At 38.5% G+C, this 19024-nt stretch overlaps 2 protein-coding genes across 17 annotated transcripts in view; one reads left to right on the top strand and one right to left on the bottom strand.

The window, feature by feature from the left end:
* The window catches only part of dock7 (dedicator of cytokinesis 7), a 44194-nt gene that overhangs the window by 17263 nt on the left and 7907 nt on the right, over positions 1 to 19024 (bottom strand). For 7 of the 16 annotated variants that reach the window (XM_024278352.2, XM_024278346.2, XM_024278347.2 and 4 more), the window contains exons 3-24: positions 18409 to 18584; positions 18024 to 18092; positions 17802 to 17931; positions 17490 to 17702; positions 17297 to 17382; positions 17141 to 17207; positions 16620 to 16769; positions 16126 to 16206; positions 15624 to 15786; positions 15050 to 15192; positions 14867 to 14960; positions 14617 to 14779; positions 7745 to 7862; positions 7569 to 7639; positions 6379 to 6517; positions 6159 to 6260; positions 5962 to 6048; positions 5094 to 5325; positions 4789 to 4953; positions 4569 to 4589; positions 2805 to 2974; positions 1651 to 1740 (exon numbers count right to left, since the gene is read on the bottom strand). In XM_024278352.2, coding sequence (XP_024134120.1) covers positions 1651 to 1740; positions 2805 to 2974; positions 4569 to 4589; positions 4789 to 4953; positions 5094 to 5325; positions 5962 to 6048; positions 6159 to 6260; positions 6379 to 6517; positions 7569 to 7639; positions 7745 to 7862; positions 14617 to 14779; positions 14867 to 14960; positions 15050 to 15192; positions 15624 to 15786; positions 16126 to 16206; positions 16620 to 16769; positions 17141 to 17207; positions 17297 to 17382; positions 17490 to 17702; positions 17802 to 17931; positions 18024 to 18092; positions 18409 to 18584 — 2730 coding nt within the window. The remainder of the gene's footprint in view (positions 1 to 1650; positions 1741 to 2804; positions 2975 to 4568; positions 4590 to 4788; positions 4954 to 5093; positions 5326 to 5961; positions 6049 to 6158; positions 6261 to 6378; positions 6518 to 7568; positions 7640 to 7744; positions 7863 to 14616; positions 14780 to 14866; positions 14961 to 15049; positions 15193 to 15623; positions 15787 to 16125; positions 16207 to 16619; positions 16770 to 17140; positions 17208 to 17296; positions 17383 to 17489; positions 17703 to 17801; positions 17932 to 18023; positions 18093 to 18408; positions 18585 to 19024) is intronic. The other 9 variants (XM_024278349.2, XM_024278354.2, XM_024278355.2 and 6 more) reach the window with 3 other exon arrangements.
* On the top strand, positions 10295 to 13912 carry angptl3 (angiopoietin-like 3). The gene is made up of 7 exons (XM_024278373.2): positions 10295 to 10917; positions 11140 to 11250; positions 11385 to 11496; positions 11572 to 11685; positions 11764 to 11859; positions 12204 to 12476; positions 12587 to 13912. Exons 1-7 carry the CDS (start codon positions 10390 to 10392, stop codon positions 12769 to 12771), a joined length of 1419 nt encoding a protein of 472 aa, XP_024134141.1. The 5' UTR covers positions 10295 to 10389; the 3' UTR covers positions 12772 to 13912.

The following is a 19024-nucleotide window of genomic DNA, read 5'->3' as shown; positions in this document are numbered from 1 at the left end:
ATCATATGTCAATAGTGTGGATGCCCATCTTGCAGTCATTGCTTTGGCGTGGGTTGCCCTTTGGAAAGCTCTATACAAAATAGCTGGACCCAGGACTGTGTCAGCTGATTTATTTTGTAAACTTGAAGGATGCACCGTCTGCTTGGAGGTGGAGAGAGTTCAGCAAAGCTTAACATCTAGTGTCAGAAATTACTACTGATGACAGAAAGGTAATAATCAATGATTATCTATCATTTAGGTGACTTTTTGTAACTGTGAGCTAAGATTGAATTTGGGTTTAAATAAACAGTCTAGCGCAGGGACAACTCAAAATGACAGAAGACATGACTGTGTGAAGATGCAAGTAATAGATTTTGATGCACATTCACACCCAATGAAAACACATGCAGGAAAACAACGAAGGAGAAACAGGAAATGAGAGAAAGAATAGAAATGATTTCTAACACTACTCTTTTTCTCCGTTCCATGCCAACAATCCTCTGTGACATGCAAACACACAGAAAGATTATGTCATTGTTTTTATATTTGGTAGTGAATGTTCTAGTCTTGAAATGGAGGGTAAATCTATAATGAAGAAAACAAAAAAAGAAAAATTGATATTGTCAAAAAAAACTGGGTATTCAAAGCAAAAGTGTAGCAACATTTGAATCTAAATCGATCTTTGGTTGGGTTCTGAGAAAAAGAGAGGTGTTAGATTAGATCAACAAAGAGGGTAAATCTGTAACATTCTAAAGCCTTATTGTTGCAGAGCATTAAACACATCTCAGGTCGATTGGTCGCATGAGCACAGCTCTAAATGTGTCACTTTAGACTTCACAATAAAGTTTTTTTTCTTTTTTTTTGAGTCTAGACGATTTCTGGTCAATAGCGCCAGCACATAACTAAGTGAGCCCCTAGGGCTCAGTACTGGATTCAGTTGCTGTCATATGAACTCGATGTCTAGGTCTCACAATGTGATTTGTAGCAAAAAAAAAAGATTTTCTGGAGTGTTAACTAAGCCAAACAGTAAATAGAGTTTAGTGAATTTTTCAGAAATTACAATAGCAAAAAAGCTGTGCGCTCTTTGGCATATTATGTAAATTTGATATTGAATTAGAGCTGTGCACTTGTGATGCAATCCCTAAAGAGTTATGTTAATGCTGTAAGGGAACAAGGCCATACATGATAGTGGGAGGTGGTGGTGGTGAGGGGTCATGGAGGCGGCTGTGACTCCCATGTGCCAAGCCATGGGAGGGTTGTGATTTTCTTTTCAGTTAGCAAAAATGCTGTAATATTCTTCAGTTTTGGTCTTTTATGTCTTTGTGTTAAAACACTTTGCGTAGTTCAGAACTGAAGTTTAACGCAATGTGGTAAAAAAGTCCAAATTTTCCCTGTTTTAGGATCAATAAAGTACATCGATCTGTCTAAAACAAGGTCAGCAGCCAGAGTTATGTGACCAGAGTGAGCAGCTCTACAACCGGCTGAATATATATGAAAGAGAAATGACAAAAAATAAAAATCAACAAGGATAAAAAACCTATATGACAAATTTTGTTCCTTTGACAAAGCACACAAATAAACCAAAACTCCAAATATTCCAGAATTCCTTTAGTGTGAGTAGGGTTGTTTCTGCAGTGAGGCAAAGTGGAGGACAGGGCATTCGTAAACCACCTGCATGGTTTCTGGAGCGGACCCGGGGCTGGATCCCCAGGGAGTACTACAGCCCATGGTGTGCACCCACGAGTTGGAGCGGTCTAAGCCCTAGGTGTGCCAAGGTCAAAGGACACGAGGCAGGCAGGAAGCAAGGGAACAAGCGAGCAGCACGGGGGAAGGAAGGAAGGAATAATGACAAGTTAAAGAGGTTCATAGTTCACGATTGTTGGAAGATACCAGGCTCCAAAAACGAAGATCCAAACGAGCAAAACAGAGGAGTACAACAAAGTTTCTGACTATTCCTGCCATTTTTTTAATAGAAAATAATGTTCCCTCACTCAAAGAAAAAGAAGAAGTTTTATTAGAGAAGGGGTCATTCATCAAAACAGGGCTGCATCCAACATATTACAGTTACAAGCACAGCAAGACCATTAGATTAGAAAGGCACATTAGATCAGTCCCTCACTGCTCATATGTGCTTTCTGAGTTAAGAAAAGGTTGACAGAGAGAAACCACAGAACAAACAAAACTAAATTCACGACAACAGTTAAATAAAAAAAGAAAGAAGTAAAGACAAGTAAACAGCGGAGGGAATGTAAGCTGCTGTTCAACTTTTATGAAGTTTCTTTTTGGCATTTTCAGAACAGATCAGAAGGAAAAGTCTCCTCCTAATCCCCCTTTTTTACATATATATGCGAGTGACGGGTTGAGGTTACGGCGGTTAGACAGATAAGATGTTCAAACTTCTGTTTACGCGTTGGCTATACAGTTTACATGTCGATAAAACCTCCACTGGGTCACAGTGCACGCGGGGCCCTGTCATTTATGTAGGTTAAGAAATATGGATTTGGTGTAACTACTTTTCTAGACTAAATACAATACATCTTTGTGGCTGCTAAATAACTCAATGAAGAATAGGACATGCATATGTGTTGTGAAAACTGATGTTTTTTTTCTTCTCCATATAGGTTGAAGCAACTCTTCTATGTCAGTTACGAAACTGCAGATCCCTGATGTAAGACAGGATTTCCCCAAAAAAGGATTTTTGATTACAAATACAAGTTTTGAGCGGTGCATGGTAGTGCGCCTCACTTGTAAAGCCTCCTGTACAGATATATTCGGCCCACTTCCTTAAGATGGATCAATTCTGAAATGATGTGAGACAACCTTACCTTGCTGCCAATGATGGAGCGAACTTCATCGTCAGGAGACGTTGGCGTACCAGATATATCTGGGTTACTGTTGCTAAGGCTACGGGAGCGGTTGAGGTTGAGGCTTGCTGGTCTGACAGCTGAGCGGGCCATGGTAGCATAGTGCACTGAACCTCCTAAACCTCCGGGTCCTGGAAGACCCCGAAAGAAAGATAAAAAAAAGAAGAAATGGGTCAGGAAGTGATTGGATGATGGAACATTTATTGATAAACGCGACTATTCAAATGATCGGTTAGAAAAAAAAGTTTTGGTAAAGTAAAAGCACAAAAAGTAAACCAGTAGTAACATAAACATGTCTATTAAATTAATAGTAAGTAAGGTAAGTAAGTAGATGAGATGCAGGCATGTCCTACAGATTTTTCCTTTTCTTTGACCCTCCTAAGCCCTGCACATTTTGGAGGGAATCTGTTAGTAATGTTCAATGGATAGGTGCATGCTTGTTGTGCTGTTAGAAACATGCAGTCAGTATAGTAAGGAGCCAGTGTGTGTACCTTACAAACGACTGGAGTGCATGTGTTAGCATCACCTGTACGTCATAAGTGCGTGTAACTTATACTATCCTTTACAATAAGCTTACCACACGCACGATAATCACACATTTCATTTTCATGACATCCCTTAAGGCGACCGCACAAGCATAGAGAGAACTGCAAAACAAACCTGTGCTCCCTCTCTAGAACCCTTTAGGGCCCAGAACAACAAAAAAATCTGGAGCACCCGAACGGGTCAACCCATGTGCGAGTGCATGTGAGTGAGGCATAACTCTTCTATTTATGCAAATAAGTTAGGACCTTTTTAAGGCGATGCATATTAAACCAAGATCGATTTCTCAGCCTATATCCCATTTTACTCATTTATTCACATTTTATAATCAAAACTGTAGCTTCTGATCTTGTTTGTGGTAAGTGCCATGATGCTTTTGCACTCTTCTTTTTTTTAAACCAGCAGTCGGCATTCAGCCTATACATGCATAATCATTGGTTCTGCCGCAGTTCTTTTCCATTATTTGAGTAATAGTGGTTAAGAAACTACATTTTTGACAAGAAATGTAAATGTTTCAAATGGCACAATTTTTATTGCTTAGAGATCAAAATTCAAGACTCTAAAGTTTTATTTCCAAAATCATAAATTCAATGCTTTTAAGACTTTTTAAGACCCCGGAGGAGAAAAGCAGCTTTACTCTGATATGCAGCACTTTACAGCAGATAAGTGTTTATGCAGTTAACATAAATCAACTGATTCTGACGCAGAGACAAGCAGCTTTGTGCTAATATACAAAATTTTAAGGTAGTAAAGTGTCACATATTACTGTGAACTTGATGGTTTAGTATTGTAAAGTATGCTTTTCAGCTGATTTTCTCAGCTTCAAAATTCATTTGAATTCCATTAATTGCACAATCAATAGTTTGAATTGCGTTTGTTATTTGCTGTTACCGACGACAGCTCCGGTATTAAAGGGTTAGGCAATTTTCATGGGACTAGAGTACTAAGGCTAAGTTGCAGCAAAGTTTACCACAATAACTGCTGAGTAATACAGTGTAGAAGGAACAATTCTTCAGTGAAGTCTGATATTTTTTTCTGTTGCACCTAATTGGCTGCAGAGGGACGTTTCTACACTTGCAGACAACAACAGGTTCATAACTTTGGACTCATACAAAAAAGATGGAGTGGAACTTATTGTCTAAATATGTGTTTATATGGACTACAACAGTGGTGGATATCTACCTGTCAGGGATGAGTTGGGATCTGTGTTGGTCAGGCAGAAGACAAAATGGGTGTGAGAGGGAAAAAATAAACAAATTGCAAGACAAAAAGAAATATAAGAGCAAGGCAAGTTTGATAACAGTTAGGGTAAGTTGAAGGTTAGGTGAAGGAAAAATCAGAAGAGAAAAAATGGAATCAAACATGCAAGTGTGGGAAAAAAATATAATTTGCTGTGATTTACCTGGCGAGGCTGAGCTTGGGTCTGTGCTGGGGAGGCGAAAGACGTAATGGATGTAGGAAGACAGCAGGCTGTTGCGGCCGTGCATGTCCTGGCTGGTGTCCAGGCACTTATGAAGCCGGTTCACAACAGACGCCATGACTTCAAAGGATGCTTGACCTAAATTCACTGGAAACACACAGGAGAATTCTAATCAATGCATCGAAAATGTCAAGATGTCAAATATTTTCCATCACAAAAAAAATTATCTGAACAAACACCAAAGTTGATCCAAAATATGTTTTCGTTTTTACAATCCAGAATCCTACCAATCTGTCCAGCGATGACAGGCGGGCGAACCACAAGCAGCACCAACTTGTCCAGTAGAAGGTGAAGGAACCGAACCACCGGTTCCAGCTGGGAGGAATTGAGAGCTGCAATGCTGGACTTGAGCTCAGCCTCCAGGCTATTCTCCATGATGCGCATGTCTCCAATTCTGACTGGGAACATGTGCTCGTCCAGTGCGTGGACCAAGGCAAAGAATTTATCCAGGTACTGATCCTGAGAGGGAGGGGCATTGAGAGGATGAGGCAGGATATAGAAAAGTGAAAGTGAATGAGTTTGGAAAACAAACTTTCACAAACTGTGGTACATTAGTAAGATGTTGAACAATAAAAAAGGGGAAAGGTAAGGTAGAATAAATAAAAAGAAGAGATGCTTAAAAAACTCAAACATTTAGAGCATCAGAAATCAAAAATCTACTTGTTTGTGTTTGCCTCTGAAGCCTGGAAGAAGCTCACCGACCAAAAGCCGCACAGCGAATATTTCCACAAGAACAAATAAGAATCCAACAAATCTAATCTCAGCCAGGAGGAGTGATTTATGGGGCCATTAGTCTCAGTTAGAGGCACAGTCGAGCTTTCCACCCCCAAACAAATACAAAGATGGAGTAGACCTTATAAACAACCAGTGAGTTAGGATTTCTCCAATAAGCAACTGTTGTTGAGAATTACAGACGGAATGTGAAGAAAAATTACAATAACATTGAATTATGAAAACATTTACATAATTTCTGTTATGAAGATTATTTGATTGGACTTTTTGTTTTATCTCTGATCACCATCTAACAAATATTAGGTGTAAATATAATGACAGTGTAAAATTATTATTTTTAAATGTTCAGTGTGAAATCATTACCTGTGTGTGGATGGTTGAAACAGCCACCACCTCCACATTGAAAACACCTCGATGGTTGTCCACCCACTTCATCCCTGGGAGAGGAACCTGAAATGCAACGAAACTCGTGTAAACCTGGACATTTATTATTTACAAGAAAAATATAATTTTTTTAAATATATTTCTTTAAAAGCACAGAATTGTAAGTTGTTTATTACATCTGGAGAGAGAACAGAGTATGACTGTGGGGGTTTCTCCAGTGAAACAGGTAAGCAGAAGTGTCCCGTCCTCAGACGTCCATTCTGCAGCATGGGTATCCACTACAAGAGAAGAAAATGAAACATCAGCCACAATTTTCCCTATTTCCTTGATTTCAGACATGTTTTTAGGGGGATTTAGTATAAACATATGAATATAAACCAGAAGTATTTCACCTACCGTGTATCCCACTGGGGTCTCCAGTGGTGTGTTCTGCTTCTGCTGACAGCTGACGTGATAAAAGGTGAACAGAATGTGGTGGTGGTCTGACAAAGAGGCCGGTAGTTTGATCTTGATCTCATCGTGAAAGTCAGGGGATCTGGAGCAATTAAGAAACACATCATAAAAAGCTGCTGAAGGCACCATCACAGACTGGTTCCAATTAAATGCATCAAAAGTGGAAACAGGCCAAAGTAGATTTGTTTTTCTAAGACGCCAATATGTGGTGTGAGTTTGTTATTTTTTTTTCTAAGCACTCCCACCTGGGTAGTTTGATGACAGTCTGACCCAAATGCAGAATATTTATTAAATCAATAAGGCTCTGCCTAATATTCAACACCAGCTGAATAGTATTTAACCCCTTTGATCTTGTTTTTCTACCAATAACTCTCTTAAAAGAAGGATTTGCAACCTGAGGCTCCACAGCCAGTTAGAAGATATGCTAAAACTGCATGGCAAACTGTCTGCTTGGTTTGAACATCATTTTCAACAACCAACACAACAAAACAAAACTTCCACGTGTTCTTCTGAATTAGTCGTTCCTTTCATGAGGAAGAGAAAGGCACCACAATGATTACTTCATTATCTACAAGGACAATGACACAAAGCATCATGGTTGTATTCAGTAGCAATCTTTCATTACAGGAGGAAACTTTATTCACAAAACAAGACCATTTTAGCATCATTATACACTCCAACACTAAGATAGACAAGGACATTAAAGAGTGTCTAAAAACAGTTGAAGAAGGATCACAGATGGGTCTTCTTTTCTTTTGGGAACAACTACTTTAGATTAAAAAAATATGTTTTTGAGGAAAAACATCAACGTATGCAACTTTTTCTATAGTGAAAGTCAATGAGGGAACTAGAAAAACAATCTGATAAAGACCCTGTGATTGTCACTTAGAACTTATTTAGCAAAATATATTGTTAACTAAGAATTTTTGTTATAAATATGAAATTTATTTCAAAGATTTGTGTTATAAAGGCATTTTTACCAGTAACAGAAAAATACTTAGTAATACTTAAGTAATGACTACATTAGGTCTTTTAAAATGTCTTTAAAATGCAGTAAAGAATATAAATAACAGTTGTATTAAAGAGTTATTTAAACTTAAGATTAATAAATTTGTATGAAAGGATGAGCCCACCTGTTGTGGTACACCACTGCAGTGTAGGCCTCTTTAAAGAAATCAGCACAGCTCGACTTCCCAAATATAACCTAGGGAATAAAGTGCAGAAACATTACAGCAGTTGTGACGAATGTACATTTTCTGATTCCACTTTCACAACAGGAACTTTGTCTAAAGACATATGACAGGTATACCGGCATGGCATTGTTTGGATCCTCTCCATTCATAAATTGCACTTTCACTGTGATGTTGCGAGCAGAACCTTGGCGGTTGGCAAAGTTAAGGCTCTGGGGGTTCACATACAGCAGATTCCTAAAAGACAAAGACAAATCTCTCATTAGAGGATAGGCGTTTGAAGTATAACAAAAAAAAAAAAAAAAACCAAAGGAAAATACGCTTAGAAAAATGAATGTATCACAACTTTGTTGAGATCAGATAAGATATACAGCTTATTTAATATATAATTCTCATATTTGAGGGAGTCCTGAACCCAGGCACCATGAACTGTTACTTTCTTTGAAGTAGACCGAGCATCTTTGAGGGCAGTTGTCCCAGTTATCTAACAATGTTACGTCACATTCTATGGACTGATTAAGTTAAAGGGGAAAAGGCCAACTTGTCAGTCAAATCTGATTGGCAAGTATGGGAGGCTCGGCCTGCTAATGACTAACCATCCAGGAAGGCATTGATTATTCCTGATCACGTATTGCTTACAGATACGATAAAGCAATACACAATAGGTAACTTTAAAACTTTAATTTACATCCCTGACGTCAATCCAATGGAAAAAAAGTTATATAACTTTGTGTGGTAATTAAATTAAGCACCAGTCCTATGTAATGTGGAAACATGGGGCACAATAAAGAAAAAATAATCATTAGGCCTTCCTCCACTGGCAATTTAGGGCAATTAAAAAACAATTTCAAATATACATTTAAAATGAAAAGATACCAAAAATATTGGCAAACTACCTAAAGAAACATGTGTCTATATCTTATATTTGAAGTATCTATTTGATAATTCTGTCCTCAGTAATCACTTCTGTCATCTTTGCAAAACGTTTTTCTTTTATTTTAATGACTTGATGAATAAAAACCAAGCAAACTTCATCATGCCAGAAATAACGCAGTTGCAAAAGAAATAATAAGCTGTTAAATATCAAAGTCTTCATCATTACTGTCAGTAGGAGAAAAAGCTGGTAGGAACACAGGAAGACACCATCTTAGGACAGTTTGATTGAGATGGGCTCCAAACCACAATGACGTGGTTGATTCTTTGGGGACTGGACCCAAAGGCAACAGATGGGACCGCAACTGAAGAAGAAAGCGTGGGAATATTTTCCTGATTCTACTGTTAGCTTTTCATGTAGCACATCCATCCTTACAGCTGAAATGGGTGCAAGGAGAAAGGTCACTGACCCCAAGATAATTTTAGAGGGGGCAAAAGCTAAACTGTCCATATAAGCACAAGCGGAGGAAACAATGATTGGTTGACTCTTCACGTCAGATGTAACCTGGGTAAATCAGTAAACACTGGAAAGGACAACCAAAAGGCTAACTCAAAAATTCCAGTTGGATTTTTTCACTTTAAGCTGGGATGTGACATAAAACTATCACAAAAAATGTTAAATTTTCCCAGACTAAACACATAACAGACTGAGGCAGAAACTAAAATGTATTAATAAACTTAATTTTACTGACTATAAAATCATTATTGGTCTCAAATTAGGTTTTGTCCACAATTAAAAATGTATTTTCTCATTTTGGTTTGGCAATTTTTTAATTCCTGGAGCTCTCATCTCCAGTTATTAGCTACTATATCAGGGGTCCAGCAAACACTATTGCTTTGGCACGCCAGTGCAATAAAGGCAAAATGCTGGTATAAGCCAACTTACAATTTAGCTGACCCAAAACATTTCAAGACTGATCTCAATACACATGGTGTCTATTAAAATAGTTCATAATCAGCATCATTTATTTTGTAGTAATTTTACCAACACTGTTTTCTATACTGATCAGATTTTTTTTCAAGATTTTAAGGTCTATAGGAAGCTAAAAAAAAGTATGCATGGTAATATTGGCGACTCCGTATACTCTGGAACTCTATGTCTACATTCCTCCCAATTCAGAATCTGGCAACGCCAACAATAACACAATTGACAAACTGGAGGGCAAAAAAAGTGATAAAATTAGGGAATAAGACCACAACGATGTACACAAACTTCATTATCATTCAAGCCCAGAAGCTGAACCCTGCATTTGATGCTTTCTCTGGACCCCCACAAAACCAGATGAGACAGACAGCGAGAGATAAAGAGCATCTCGCTGCGCTGATTCAGCAGCACGCTAAATCAAACCAAGGAGCATTAATTACACACAACATTATCAATCAGAGGGAAGTGTGCGCAGGGTTATAAGACTTGGGATTGATTGCACTGACGATCCATCAAAAACAGCAATAGCCATTGTTGGCTTTTCTGCTGATCAGCTAAAGTGGTGCACCACAGATGGAGAAAGGTTGGGGTGGGGTGAGGTACGGAGAGGGGATTGGGGTTAGATTGTTAGTGGGGAAGGGGGGGTGAGCATGTCATTTGCAAACTACTGTGATTTGTTTGTTTAGGAGAGGGAGGGTTTGACAGGGGATTTGGGAGGAGGTAGGATACAAAGCTAAAAACATAGCAGGGTTTAATGATCAGCTAATCCCCCCCTCCTTTACTGAAAGCGCAATATATAACAAGGGACAGCCTGCTGCTCTCGCTGCATTCTAACAGCGAGGGAGACTAGCTGGTGAGCAGAGACCAGAGATATTTCACCACTTGGGAGTAGACAAGAAAGTCACGATGAAGCTGCTCTTTCTATTGTCGGTGGTGGTCAGCTCTACCGCCGTCGTCTGTTCGGGTAACTCGGGCAGACAACAGATCCCCACCTTGCCTCCCGAGGCCTTCGTCACAGCCCCGAGCCCCACTGAGATCAAGTCTCGCTTTGCCATGCTGGATGATGTGCGCCTGCTGGCTAATGGACTTCTCCAACTCGGTCAGAGCTTGCGGGAGTTCGTCCACAAGACCAAAGGCCAGATCAACGACATCTTCCAGAAGCTCAACATTTTCGACCGCTCTTTTTACCAGCTCTCTGTGGTCACGTCAGAAATCAAAGAAGAGGAGGAGGAGCTCAAGAAAACCACCAACTTCTTGAAGGCAAACAACGAGGAGATCCGAAACTTGTCACTGGAAATCAACTCTAAGATCAACAACATCCTGCAGGAGCGTACGCAGCTACAGAAGAAAGTGGGGAGCCTGGAGGAGAGACTGAAGGGACTGTCGCAGAGTATGATTCCTTCAGACCAGCTCAGTGAAATCACCACACTCAAGGTAACGGATGATGCAACAACTACAGCCATGGATCTGTGATAAATGTTTCTATGAAACTGATTTTACTTTTAAAAGTAGCACAACAACCATCAACCAACAGATTACTTTTAATAAGCAGTAAAATTTAAAGTTTTAAGTCTTTAAATAATCATAAAACACGATTAATAATTTCAAATATGTAGTTTAGGTGTATAACTTGTGATGTATTAAAACTGTTTGTAGGAAGTGATTGATGCTCAAGAGAAAACTATCACCAGTCTTCTGATATCTGTGAAGGAGCAGCACGATCAGCTGGACAACCAGAATGTAAAGATTAAACACCTGGAAGAAAAGGTAGCTGTGGCACCAAACTTAACCTTTTTTTGGGTCAAATGTCTCTAGTTTGTCACAAGTTTGTCTTTTGCACAATTTATATTCTTTCTAAGGTTAAAAAAAAAGTTTGTAATTATTTTCCTCTCGTCTTTCAGCTAAATTTTGACAGTTTCCAAGACACCGTTGATAAGCCAGTGGACGCAGATCAAACGGCGTCTGATATTTTTGAATATTTGGCAGCAAACACAACTGGCTTGGAGACAAATGGTATTTGAAATATATTTTTTTAGTACATAAAAAAAGCAATTGACTATATTGTTATATACTTTTGTGTGTTTTCAGATCTCCCAGTGGACTGCAGTGACTTGTTTAACAAAGGAGAGGAAAACAGTGGAATCTACACCATCAAACCAAACCAATCGGAGCCTTTTTATGTTTATTGTGAAATGGTTTCCGGTGAGCAAATCCGAATTAATCGCTAGTGTGGCAAAACACAATGTCTGTATCAGTAACTGTATCAATATGTCTCGACAGATGGCGGTTTAACCGTCATCCAGCGCCGGCTGGATGGTTCAGTGGATTTTGATGAGTCATGGGACAAATATGAGAAAGGTTTTGGAGATTTGGAAAGTAAGTAATCTTATTCTGGCTTTGAGGGTTGTTCAAACTGTCTGCCATTTCCCACACCATCTGTGTGAAGAGGCAGTTTTGACGCCTCTGTTGCAGCTCTTGAAAAGTTCTGTCATCAGAACGGACTAGTGCAGCTCTGAATTCTGGTCACACGTTCTCTAAGCTGATTATAGCCGCTTCTTGTTTATTGCCGATTTAGATGACTCAGAGCTTTATTGAGAATTAGTTTAAGACCATATTCTCCACCAGACCCTGCTAATAGATAACTATAATTCTTTGTTAGAGTTGAATTGACAAAAAAGTATTTAAATAACACAAATGCACTTTTTTATTATCTTTTGTAGAGGACTTTTGGCTGGGACTTCAGAAGATACACAGTCTCACACAGCAACGATCTTACATCCTTCGCATGGACCTAGAAGACTGGAGGGAAGAGAAGCACTGGGCTGAGTACCGCTTTGTCCTAGGAAGCCCCTCCACTGGTTACACCCTCCATGTCAGCAACTTCTCAGGAGATTTGCAGGATGCAATGACCAACCTCAATGGCATGAAGTTCTCCACTAAAGACGGATCTAACAACAACCAACGTGACTCCAGCTGTGCCCGAAATAACACAGGTACCACTTTGACAAGCTAGTTTAAATCTTCATCAAGCATTGCACAAAGTTTTGACCAGACTACAAAATAACACAGACATTGAAATCTCAATTATTTCCTGTTTTTTCAGGTGGCTGGTGGCAAAGCCCCTGCTGCGAATCCAACTTAAATGGAAAGTACTTGTGGATGAGGGCAAAAGGACGCTCTGTGCGGCGGAAGGGCGTTCACTGGAAGTCTCGCACAGGCCCCTCCTATTACTTCAAGAAGACCAAAATCACCTTACGACCAGAATCAACAGCCAGTAACGCCAACTGAACAAGACAGTTCATCCATTCTCATACTGCAAATACTGACTGCTATCAGAGCATTCACTTAGTACATAACAGATTGGATCTCAAGCACAAAGTTGAATGCCTAGAACCGTCTTGGCCAATAGCACGCCAAAAGTCACAAGTCAGGTTTCCAGAACTGTTGCAACAATGGAGCCAATGACATGCGAGGGATGTAGCAATGACAGTGGAACTGTTTTATGTAATATTTGCAATCCCCAGCAAACAGAACATATTGATCGTCGTTGGCAGCCTGACTCCACAGTGCTGTAGAAGGATTCAAACGCATGAAGAGATAATAATGCTAAAGCTAAAAGGGGGTAATCAGATTTTAGGCACCTTCTAATGATTCTGCTTAGCTTCTAGGTCAACATGCGTGTTTTTGTGATGTTAAGACTGTACTGCATGCTTCCTTGTTTAAAAAAGCACATTTATCAGCAGGATTAATGGAAAATGGTTAAATAGGTACATTCCATCATTTGCATTTGTGCTGATCCTGTAAGTTTTTTTTTAAATGGGGGGGGTGTTGTGGTTTGTTTAACATTATGCATCATTTTAGTAATTTAAAAAAAATATAGAAATACTGTTCGGTTAGCAAACCTCTGCAAACCTATTTTCCACAAAATAACAGTGATATAAACAACTGAAATGCATCAATCTCCTTTCTCTCAATCTGTTTATACTTTTTTTATTTATGTTTTAAGTATTTAAAACATGTGCATGCGGTTATGTGATATGTGCTGGTGTTGTTAAGGTAACATGGCTGTTTAATTTTAATGAGTCATATTGACTTTTGTTGTTATTACAGCACATTTAGGTGTACTTAAACTTGTATACAACCTGTCGGTCTGATCAAATACTTTGAATGCAAATAAATCCTGTTTGAAAAAAAAGGTTTCACGCTGCACTATGTGAAAACAATATTGTTTATGAAAATTTTCTGGATTATTTTACAATCCAATGACATGCATACTGTATTTAATTCTGAAAGCAGCACATGTTGCTTTAAAATATTAAGTTCTGTAAGTTTATTTCCAATTTAAGCCGATTATAAACCTGACTTTTTGTTCTTGTGAAACATCTTTAAAAAGATTCATAAAAAATAATAAATGTATCTTGATAACACTTATCACTGTGTTATAATTTATGTCTCCCTTTTGTGGGATCAATAAAGTTTAATTATATTCTAAATATTGAAGAGTGTTTGCAAGTCTGATAGATTAAATATATAAATACAAGCAATTATAACACAAAGTAAAATCACATGTTTTGTTTAAACTCTCTATTATAAAATAAATGTAACTCCAGGATTTTTTTTAAGTCTTAAAGCTATATTTAAAAAAATAATTCTACAATATATTTGAGGCTTACATTAAATGTAATAATAATACATGTGACTCATTATGGCCCATTTGTGGTATTATTTGTTGGAAATATGGTTCATTAATCTAGTTTTCCTGGCTGTGGTGCATCCCATTTGTAATGTGGTTTTCCACAAATAGAAATACTTCTAGATTATTGCAGGCAAATGGATGACTCTGTGAAGGGAACTGCTTCATTTGCTCAAATCTGTCTCTCTAAATGACCATGAACAAACTAGCAATCATTCATGCAGACGTGCATCAAGTACACAAACCATATCTGCTAAAGTGTGCCGTTCTATCTGCCAATGTGTGCAGGCAAACATTAGGTGAACATTAACTGGCCACGGTCACAGTCATCGCTGGTAATTGACTCAAATTATAAATCTATCCTTCACTTTTTAAATATTTATAGACAAAACGTGTTAGTTTTCAAAAGTTAAATTAAAGAGAAATCAGCTTCTCTGTACCTGTATGTGGTGTTTGGCACATAGACGTCCCTGGAAGGGAATTCCAAGATCTCCCTGGTGGGGCGAACCCTGCTGTCTGGGTAAGGTTTAACCTGCTGGAGGTCAGGGGTCAAACAGTAATGGGGGTTCTCTGGAGCAGGTGAAATGTCCAACTTTAACTGGGCTGTAATGACAAAATACCATTGAATTATAAAAAGTTAGAATAGTCATAGTAAATAAAACTGTATTAACTAAAGTGTTATAATTGTACCTGTGATGGGTCTGAGTCTCCTCAGCACTGAAGAGGGTCTCCTCATATCAGCTAGGAACTTGTATAAATCCTCATCACTGAGCCTATCCCCCTCCTAAAAATGTGAATACGTTTGTAATTTTTTGGGAGGAGGAAAGAAAAAACCTAAATGTATGACTGTTATTTCTATATAAATGTGCAAACCTGTTTAAAAAAGTTGGTGATCGTGAGTGTTGCAGGCCTGAAGCCTGTGAGACTGCACGATTCATCCCCACTAGTGGTCCTCTCCAGTGAGCGCCTTCCCATGATGCTTGAGTTTCTGCGTTCTGACCATGAGCCTTTTCTCTCTAAATACAAACAAAAAAAGTAAAGTTTAATATGCTTAAGTGCTTGATGTGCATTTAGCTTAAACCCCTCTGGAAAAGGAAGGCAGTCAGTTAGGTCAGCTTCAAAGAAACCGTACGAGGTCAAAAGTTAGGCAAACAGTGGACACACTTAAAATAACACACCAAGATCAATATAATTGTATATTTTGCTCAGATGTCTCTGAAAGTTTAGGTTTATCTTTCTTTCTTGTTTGTTTTTAGAATGTTTTCGTAGATAAAGCAGCTAAAGTATAGTAATGTATTGACAGGGCCATGAGCCTAAAGCATGACTCCCAGGTATACCTCTCTCTGACCTCAGAATATTTTTATTTTTATCACTGCAATGTGGTATCAAAGTGCATAAATTAAATCTGCTTAATGACAAATGGTGTTTTTTAAATAGAAAGTCTGACCTGAGAGGCTCATCTCCAGCTCTGTGTCTCTCTCAAGGCTGCCAGCACTGTTCACAATGTTCATTAGATGGATTGCCGTCCACGCAAAAGGCATTCTGTAGCGGCCCAGTCGCTGGCAGAACTGTTCTGATTGGCTGCGAAGCTTTTCCAACTTTTCCTTGTTCTAGAATAGAAAACATAATCATATTTGATTAAAACATTGACATTTTATTGAAAGAGTACACTCATAAAAGCACAGATAATCTTGGTTACAACATTATTATCTCAATTTATGAATGCGGATGCAGCGTGTTGTTAGCTTTAATCAAGCTGTGATCGAAACAGAAGAGAAAATGGACGTAGAGGTCTTGGTTACTCTCACACTTTGGGAACAACTGAGTTTTAATTCTTTCATTCAATTCAAACTTTATTTATAAAGTATTTTTCAAGCAGCAGCAACACAAAGTGCTTTACAGGTTTAAAACAATTTAAATCACTCACATATTTACAACATAAATCTTACCTTAGCAGCATCTGACTCCTTAAAGACCATATAGGGCTCTGCACATTCTCCTATATCACCTTGCTGCAGTACCTTTTCCAGCTGCAATGAATACATTTTTTAAAGTGACTGTACACCAAAAAGATTTTGAAATGTTTTTAAACTATTCTTTCAATACAGTTTTCTTCAAAACTCCAAAGTAAATTAAGTCTGTAGTAATGATCCACATATTTAAAACAAGAGTAACAATATTCCATCATAAAATCTTCATTTTTCATAATTCAACATTAAAATAACAATTGTTTCTAAATGCTAATTTAATGTTTTTCTTTCATGTAATAAAAAGGCAATTAAACTCCCCATATATCTACTTTACAAATATAAATTAGCAAATGTTAAGTTCCATTTATCTAGAAATGAAAGTAAACTTGTTAAAATCTGTAATTTTATTGATTGTAAAATATTTACACAAAAACAAAGGTAAAAACACACATTTAAACATTGGTATTTTTCACCTTAATGACTAAGAAGACATCCTGGGAGGGGTAGGTGATGGAGAAGACGGCAGAGCGTGCCAGCGTAGAGATGGCTGCCGTTTGAATGTGTGGACGCAGCATTGCTTTCGTCTGCTCGGAGTTCAAGTCAAAGAAAAAGTTTTCCGATATCTGAGGGGAAAATACAAAAACAAAACAAAAAAAAGAACAGACTAAAAATTCCAGACGCCATCATGAACATCAGAAAAGGAAAATGTCAGCATCTGTTTGCTGATTTTGTGGTTATGGGTGCCAACAAACATTTCTATGAAGATAGAGAGCCAAATACAGAGATGACTGCTACCCTCTAGTGTTTGTTACTGAGAGGAGGAAAAAAAAGTGTCAGACGTATGATTTAAATGCGTTCTTAAAGCATAACAGGAGCACTACATAAAGTTTTATTGTCCTTTCATCAGATACGCTTTGGCTTCCCGACCATTTTAACGGTTTGCAGAAGTGACCACACAACTCATGGCTCTCGGTGCAAAAGCATAACAGCTTACCTTTTTCTTTTCCTTGACATCATATAAGGCCAAACTAGCAAATATAGGTTCGATTTCGATCTCGAACCTTAAAGTGGGAGAGAAAACAGAGTGGGTCAGCAGAAAGCAGCAGTGAACTACATACCCCCCCCAAGAAAAAGGCTGTTTACCACTTACTTCAAGGACAAGCACTTGACGAGTAGCCTTTGGCCAAAGTGTTCTTTTGGTACATCAGGCACACAGTGGCGCTCGATGGGCTCCTCCTTTAGAAACAATAAAATAAATACGTTTTAAGCTCGTTTGAAATCTATTTATGAAATATAACACAAAGCCACAAAATTACTGTGAAATAAAAGTTGCAGAAAAGGACCTCATCAAGAGCAGGGTGCAGGGCGAAGAGTTCTCGGTGGCGGTTGGCCTTGCGCTGGTCTTCGTTGTGCCGATCGATGTCCTCGTTGGGAGCACGGTCAAGAAGGTGGGGCAGAAGAGGATCGGGAAGGGAATTCTTCAGGTCAAAAATGCTGCAGGCCCAGCTGCCCCGCGGAGTATCATCTATAGACATCGACCTCCGCTTCAGATCATCCTGAAAAAAAAAAGAATGAAAAAAAACATAAAAATAACGCTTTGATGTGAAAACTCCTCGCTGGAAATCAAGGATGTCTGCAATATGGACGCTAGTTACCTGGTCGTCCTGATAGCTGCTGCTGTCTGGCATCTCATCCGCCTCAAAGACCTGTTTGGGCAGACCTCTCTGACGCTCCTTCTGCTTGTCTAGAGTATTGGGGTTAAAGCCTGTACCGAGCTTATGATATCTGAAGGAGCAAACACATTGGAGAAATGTCTTCAATTCTTATTTTTACCGATTGTACATATTCAAGGCAATCCTTGAATGGTGGAGCCTTACTTTCTGTTGACAACAGCCCAGTCTTCTGTGTAGGATCTGACACAATCTCTGACATGAGGATCAGTGTCTCTGCAGGCAGAAATACAGAATTTATTTCAGAAAAAAGTTAGAATTCAAAGGATTTTTTTATTCGCCATTTTCTGTTGGAGAATGTTCTTCTTTTATATCTTATCTAATTTATGTACGCCTATCAGAAAAAAATAAACATCAATTTCCTCAGACAAAACAATGAAATCTCACATTTTATTAATTTTTACTCACAACCCTTTTGTAGTTATTTAAAACACAATTTCATTCTAAGTCCTCAGGTTTGACAAGGACTTTTCATTTTTTGGAAATTGTACAAATTTCCAGCTAAACCCATTGGATGTTTAAGATTACGTACCCTTCCTCTGGGACAGCTGGTACCACGGTGCGACAGTCCCTGGGAGTGAAGATGACCTCAATGTCATCGTGTGGAAACTCGATCAGATCTCTCAGGGGTCCGGACTCCACGATGGGCGGGTGAGTGATGAGGTACTCCTCAAAATCCACAGGCTCCACCGCCTCTGTAAGGGGAACCTGGTGGGAAAATTCCAACGTCAGAGAAAAGCCATAAAAATATGAAGCATGAGTTTGTTTGTTTGCTTTTTAAAAATGTTTTGGGAGTGTGTACCTTAGTTAAATCCTACAATTGTGGCAAATGTTTACAATTTTTTTGTAAATATTTCACAAGTTTATCAATATTTCTATGATTATAGATAGTTTATAGCAAACAAATCTAACCTTAACAGAGATCATTAAGATCCTTTATACTAAAGACAGAAGTGCATTTGATTAATCTTTAGCTTTACCTCCAGGTGTATTATGTATTGTACAAGCTAAAAGTTCTATGGGTCTTAGGGTGTATTCAGACTGGAAAAGTCCGTTGGTCTGGACGGAGTCCGCTTAATTTAGTCCAGATTGAGTCCCGAACCTTGTGCTTGGTCTGTATTCAGACTACCTCTCAAGTAGATATTTCT

This window comes from Oryzias melastigma, linkage group LG4 (assembly GCF_002922805.2).
Source record: "Oryzias melastigma strain HK-1 linkage group LG4, ASM292280v2, whole genome shotgun sequence".
Classification (NCBI taxonomy): Eukaryota; Metazoa; Chordata; class Actinopteri; order Beloniformes; family Adrianichthyidae; genus Oryzias; species Oryzias melastigma.
Note: the sequence above shows the minus strand (reverse complement) of the source record. Positions and strands in the feature narration are given on the sequence as shown.

Bases quoted from the DNA above. Each gene is read 5' to 3' on its own strand.
- angptl3 (XM_024278373.2), top strand. From the start codon at position 10,390: ATGAAGCTGCTCTTTCTATTGTCGGTGGTGGTCAGCTCTACCGCCGTC. The intron at 10,918-11,139 runs GTAACGGATGAT...AACTGTTTGTAG, and splicing joins GTGAAATCACCACACTCAAG to GAAGTGATTGATGCTCAAGA. The intron at 12,477-12,586 runs GTACCACTTTGA...CTGTTTTTTCAG, and splicing joins CTGTGCCCGAAATAACACAG to GTGGCTGGTGGCAAAGCCCC.